The sequence below is a fragment of the Anguilla anguilla genome, chromosome 9, assembly GCF_013347855.1.
Source record: "Anguilla anguilla isolate fAngAng1 chromosome 9, fAngAng1.pri, whole genome shotgun sequence".
NCBI lineage: Eukaryota > Metazoa > Chordata > Actinopteri > Anguilliformes > Anguillidae > Anguilla > Anguilla anguilla.
This window is the reverse complement of record NC_049209.1, coordinates 41,585,378-41,591,393: the sequence shown is the minus strand read 5'-3', so window position 1 is coordinate 41,591,393 and position 6,016 is coordinate 41,585,378. Positions and strand designations below refer to the sequence as shown.

General features: G+C 38.8%; 1 protein-coding gene across 3 annotated transcripts in view; it reads left to right on the top strand.

Annotated features, from left to right (window-relative positions):
* The first annotated feature begins 374 nt into the window (after nucleotides 1–374).
* rabep1 (rabaptin, RAB GTPase binding effector protein 1) overlaps nucleotides 375–6,016 on the top strand; it is a 28,632-nt gene continuing 22,990 nt past the window's right edge. Inside the window, exon 1 of one of the 3 annotated variants that reach the window (XM_035433929.1) lies at nucleotides 375–578. In XM_035433929.1, coding sequence (XP_035289820.1) covers nucleotides 533–578 — 46 coding nt within the window. In that variant the 5' untranslated portion in view covers nucleotides 375–532. The remainder of the gene's footprint in view (nucleotides 579–6,016) is intronic. The other 2 variants (XM_035433928.1, XM_035433930.1) reach the window with 2 other exon arrangements.

The following is a 6,016-nucleotide window of genomic DNA, read 5'->3' as shown; positions in this document are numbered from 1 at the left end:
TTGTATCATTTTAGGTAAAGTATTTACAATACTCAGGATACTTCTCGGTTCCTTGGAACAGGCTTGATAAGTCCAGCAAATCATTCAAACCGACTGAATCTGTATTCAGGTTAAGAACAAACAAGGAAAATCTGACTTGGTTGGACTAACACCACTTTCATGCATAACTAGGCTATATGACGTTTTTTCGTTTAATTTTCGTTCCAAAATATATATGTATCCTGCAAACAAAACACAACAGCAACACCACCACCACCACCACCAACATACTACAAATACTAGCAGAAAGTAGCGCTAATAATAATATATTAAATTTGATGTCCCTGTGATTGTTGTCATTCATAATCTATTGTTGTTGGAGTATTTTGGCAGCTTAAGTTCGATCGCCGTTCAACTCGAAGTGCACATGCGTACTGAGGACTGGGTCTCCAATGACGTTGGTGTATGTTTCTCCCTGCTGCAGCTCCTTTTCCTTGGACACTCCTAGCGTTCTTCCACTGAGCCGGTTATTGCAACCCACCCCCGGGAAACCATGGCCGAGCAGGCCTCGGGATCCGCCCTGCCGCCTCAGCATGACGGTAATGACTCTTCTGTTTTCAGAGGTTTGCTTTTCTACGCCTTGAGCATGTAATTGAAGGCCAGCGGCCTGTGAAGCCACGGGCTCACCCTGCTACTGTCGCCCGGCCTACAGTTCTCCCACCGTCGCGCCGTCGGGGTTAGCTAGCTAACGTTAGCGGCGTCATTTTCACTAATCCCAAAAGATGAATTTGGACGTCTTGTTTGTAAAAAGGAAGCTTAACAGTAAGATTAGTTACATATGCCGCTATATGCTGTCACGGAGAGCTATCAGATTTGTAAAACATCAACAAACAGAATTGCACTAAGCTATGACGGCTAGCTTTCTGGCCATAGCCGGCGTTGAGCTGTCATTGTTGGGTAGCCGTACTTTGACAGCGGGCTAATCCAGAGTGGTAGACACAATGCGAGCAGCTCCAAACTAGCTAGATGTGTAGATTGAAGATTTGTGTTTTCAGCGAGTTTGCTACTGGCGCTGGTTTCTGCTTGCAAGTTCACCAAACAAATTAGCTAAGCAACGTTAGCTATACTAACGATAGGCATAAGACTATTTATAATTAGTTCTGTATATTTTACATGGTGGCAAGATAATTAGCTACTTCAATGCATACCAAATTATCCTAATGATTTAGGCAATAGGCTAGCTGGTTAGTCAACTATAAACTTTAAAAGTAGGTGCTAATACAACTTGTAATACAATACGGCGAGTAAAAGGGGTTAACAGTTCGAATTGTATAGCTAAGTAGCCATAGGCTTTGTCGTTATAACGCCTGTCAGATCTAATACGAGCAAGACCCATGCATTGTTTTTTGAAAACTATCGTTAGCTAACTGCTGAAACACAATGTTTAGCCTATTCGGTTTCTCTGTGCATTTGGTCCTCTCACTCTCAACGCATCAAACTGTTGTCACATGAATTAACTTAAATAGGTCATTTTAAACACTATTTAATTAGCGATTTAGTAAGCTCGATACGTAGTTAGGTAGCTATTATTATAGCTAGCAAAATGCAGGATTGTCACTAACGCCAGGCCAGGCCGACCAAGATTATCAGGCCATTCTTATTTCGAATATGTATTCTTGCACGTCATCATTAGGTAGCGAATTACAATCATTTATTAACATATTTTATTACTTTAGCTGCTAAAATAACAAATAATGATGCTGTACTGTTTAACAGTTTGGTTCTCATATCTATATTTTGTTAGTCTATGTTTTGTACAACAGAGACATATTCTTATATTATCTGCATACATTTAATCAAAGTTCCAAATGAAAGAGCCCTTACTGTTGAGTAAGTGGCATGTAATTTGAATCATTCACAGACACTAAACTTTATCTTTCTAACAACGGACAATGGGCAAACCTGGTCATAGGGACTCGCTGTTTTACAGTCTAATAGTTTGAACTGTGTTCTAAGAATACATTAGTTTAGGAAAATTTGTAAATAATTAATTTGTACTTAAGCCATTTAATTAAATTAGACTGATGTACAGCTTTAAATAATAATTAAGCTAGTTGTCATGCTCTTTTCATCATAAGAAATTTAACAACTTGGATATATAAGGTTGGTTGAGACTGCTGGGCCAGGTTTCTTCGAGAACACATTAATGTATATATAGTGTACTATAACTTCTTCATTTTGTATTAGAGCATACACTCCTCCAACAACAATTGTATATATTAATGGAAGATTAAACATATGTCAGACAATGATTTAAGTTTGTCTTTTGGATACCAATGAGGATCTTGTCCATCACTGCAGTGGCTTAATCCAGGGTAACCTATGGAGAGCACACGTATTACCACCAAAATTTTACAGTTTGCTCCTTAGTGATGCAGTTCCAATGAAGCAGAGTATGTATTCTGGATCTTAGCAAAGCTTTGAACTCGTATACATTTCTGTTGAGCCAAGTTACTTTGCCATTGCATCAGACTGCTCCATGTCTGATATTATTAATAGACAAGACGTACCCTGTTATTAATATAGGTATTGTCTGTCGCCATTTTTAAGAGCACTGCAATGTGAAACATGTATTTTCATGTTAAGAAATGAGTTCTGCTACAGTATGCTTCTTGGGCAGCTAATTTGCGGAAATAGTTTAGAATGTGGAAATATAGGACCTTATCTAATCCTTTTAATACAGATAAGTGGCTAACAAACGCAGTTCAATTGTGCTGATAGAATAGATATTGTGTGTTAATAGACAAGATAGAGATAATCTATTTAAACTAAGCGAAATAGTTTAATTCGTAAATGTTAAATACCTTAGCAGTACCGTTATTATAAACGTGCTGTACTCCTCCGTGTACCCTGCATGATCTGCCACAGTCGAAAATTAAATGTGATTGGAATTCCTTGGAAACTTTGGAGGAAAAATTCATTTTAACAAGCCTGTGCCATGCAGTTTGCATTACTGTTTGTGCTATTTCTATAAGCTTTAATGTTTAGATTTGATGTGTCGGCATCATGTCTGAGTTATTCATACTTTTCAGCTCCCTGAAGACTGATTGGTAGTAAATGTTGCATGTCCATACAATTTCACCATGGGATTCAATTCAATTGAATAAACTTTATTTATCCCCGAGGGGCAACTAATTGCTGGGCAAATTATTATGGGATTATTGCCCTTACCAACATTTTGGTTTCTGAACATAGAGTTATGATGTCTTTTGGAATATGGATTTTTTGTCCCAGAACTGACGACATCGAAAACAGCTTGCTTTGTTTGGCTCAGACAATAAATGGTTGACTTTGAGAGAGCAATGAGTGGCACTCGGTAGAATTTATACCACCACCACGCTCAGCTGTTGTCATGTACCTAAAATAGGATAATTTCTTCACTGTACACAGACAGACAGACTGCTGGGCAATCACATAATCTCCTTTCAAACTTTCGGTGGTAGTGTTTTAGATGACAGTGTTTTGGAAGCCGTGTAAGACTACATTGGCTTGGGTATTCATGCGAGTTTGATCGATAATGGCCATAAGGTAAGAGCAGATGAGTTGAGCATTATTTTGTAATGGCTGAAGAAAGCGTCGGATGATTGGCCACACTCTGCTGATTTTAGGTTTTATTGCAAGTGAATGAGGGGAGGAAACTGCGGAGGCCTGCATGGTCTCTCATGGCAGTGTTCACTTAAATATCCTGCTTGTGTGATCCTGTTCACTCATGCATCAATGGAATCGACAAATGGAGATACAAAGCGTCGTGCTTGTGGCAACTCAAGTGCATTTCTTAGTATGTTAATGAAGGATGAATTTTATTGGATCAAATGGATGCTGATTAGTAGAGATGTGACGACCTGGCTTTACCTTGGCATTGCAAGTTGGGCTTGCTCAGAATAAGCTGAATGATTGAAGGTGTGTCCAAATGTGTTGTGCACTCACTGTCGGCGGATCAATAGCCATTAGTCGTGTTTGCTCTGTTGTCTTTTGAGTGCTACAGGGAGGGAGCAATTTCGTGCTGTACAGGAGCATAAGAAATTATGTTTTCTACAAACCAGTTTCACATCTGCAACTTTTTTTATTAGGCTTGTTCCTTTACTTTTTCTGTCTGTTGTTTATTTTATTTTTCGGTATGTTCACAAAAGTATAGGGCCGTGGGAATGCTCTGAAAACTTTCTGCAATTAGAAGTGCAGTGTGATTGAGTGTGTCCATGCTTCTGTGTAGTGTTACCGGGGTATGTATTGGCAGTAGAACTCTAGCAAAGGCTTTGTTAAATCTTTTGTGCCATTGTTTACCATATCTGGAATGTCCCTTTTACGGGGATGATAGACTGATAGACTATTGTGGCAGAAGTGAGTCTTTTTTAGTTTCCCTTTCAGTGTATCAATGATCAATCTTGACCATTTTGGAAAAAGCCATACCATTTGCATTTAAATTTATGCTGCAACTCCAGGGTTCTGCCTTGTCATACAAAACCATAATGTCTAATCCTTCAGGATCCTGTGTTTACGAAAGGTGCGGGTGGAAACTAACCATCATTGACCATCTCTGGTGTGCCATATGCCCAGCAGTACTTGAAGAAAGAATATGCCTAAAGGGATTCATTGTAAAGGCTGTAATCCTTGCCATTTTGCCATGATTTGAAGATGAGGCATGAGGGCGCAGTCATGACGAGCAGATTAGATGCATGACATGCTACCGAGTTTGTGTCTGTTTGACTTGGAGTGGTGACAGTGAAAAACTTATGTACACACACTTTCTTCTTTTATGTGACAGACAATGTCAGTGGTTAGGCTTCTGCTTTCTATTTTCTGGACGGGGACATGCAACAATTTCATCAGTTTCATTATTTTTCTGACCCTGGTTTTATAAAATAAATAAATAAGAAAAAGTGCCTAAAATGCTCGACCAGCATAGCCTGGAGATAAGACTGTTATGTGTTGTAACTTAATGAATTTCTCATTTTAATTTGAATTTTTGAGTTGTACATTTTGATAAAGGTTGATCCAACAGTTGGCTCTGCCTATCAACAAATTTGGTGATTTAATTGATAATTGGTATCATTGATAATAATTACAAAATGAAATCAAATAAATATATTTTACATGTTGGGTAAGTGAGGCGTTATAACTGGTGATGCATTTGTGTTTGGTATTCACAGTGCTGGATGTCAAACGAGAGTGTTAATTTCATGTGCCGCTGATGCTGTGAACTGATGCTAAAAATGTTGCCTAAGCATCATAGTCATATGAACCACTTGTTCAGTATGTTGGCTATTTAAAATTTTTCATTTTTACCAGCCAATCTCACAAGCTAAGCTGAAGCTCTCTAGACCAGTGGTTTTCAACCCTCGTTCCTGGAGTACCCCTGTGTATGTTAGGTTTTGTTCAAACCTTTATTGCAATTTTTGAAGCGTCAAGAGTTATTAACTGTTTTTCATTAAAGACTTACGATCTAATGAGGGATTATTACTCACTCAATGCCACACAACGATATTCATGGTAAAAACAATTAATATTCCATATTAATTTAAGGACAATCAATCAGTCAGGGCAATTTTAGACACCCAATTCTTTCACTTTCTGTTACAAGACATGGTAAACAGTTGATTTTGGATTTTGTATTGATTTGAATTGATCGACCTACAGTTGAAGTATTATATGCGTACGCCGGGCCATTGTTACTAAACCTTATGTGTTTAATTAAGAGTTCAAGGAGAAAGCAAATGGCAGTGAGCCAAACCAACACTGTGTTTAATAGGGATGAGCGAGTACACCATTATCCGTATCCGTATCTGTATCTGTTCAACCAACTAAATTATCTGTATCCGTATCCGTACTCGGAATGGGTGGGGCTTAAACCGGCAGTGGGCGGGACCTTCCCGGAAGTCGGTATTTTAACCTCTTACCAGCGCAAAGCCCCCAGTTGTTGGCACACCGGCACGCCGAGATTGAGCTTGTAAGTCAAATTGCCTCCAGGGGGCGTCTGGTT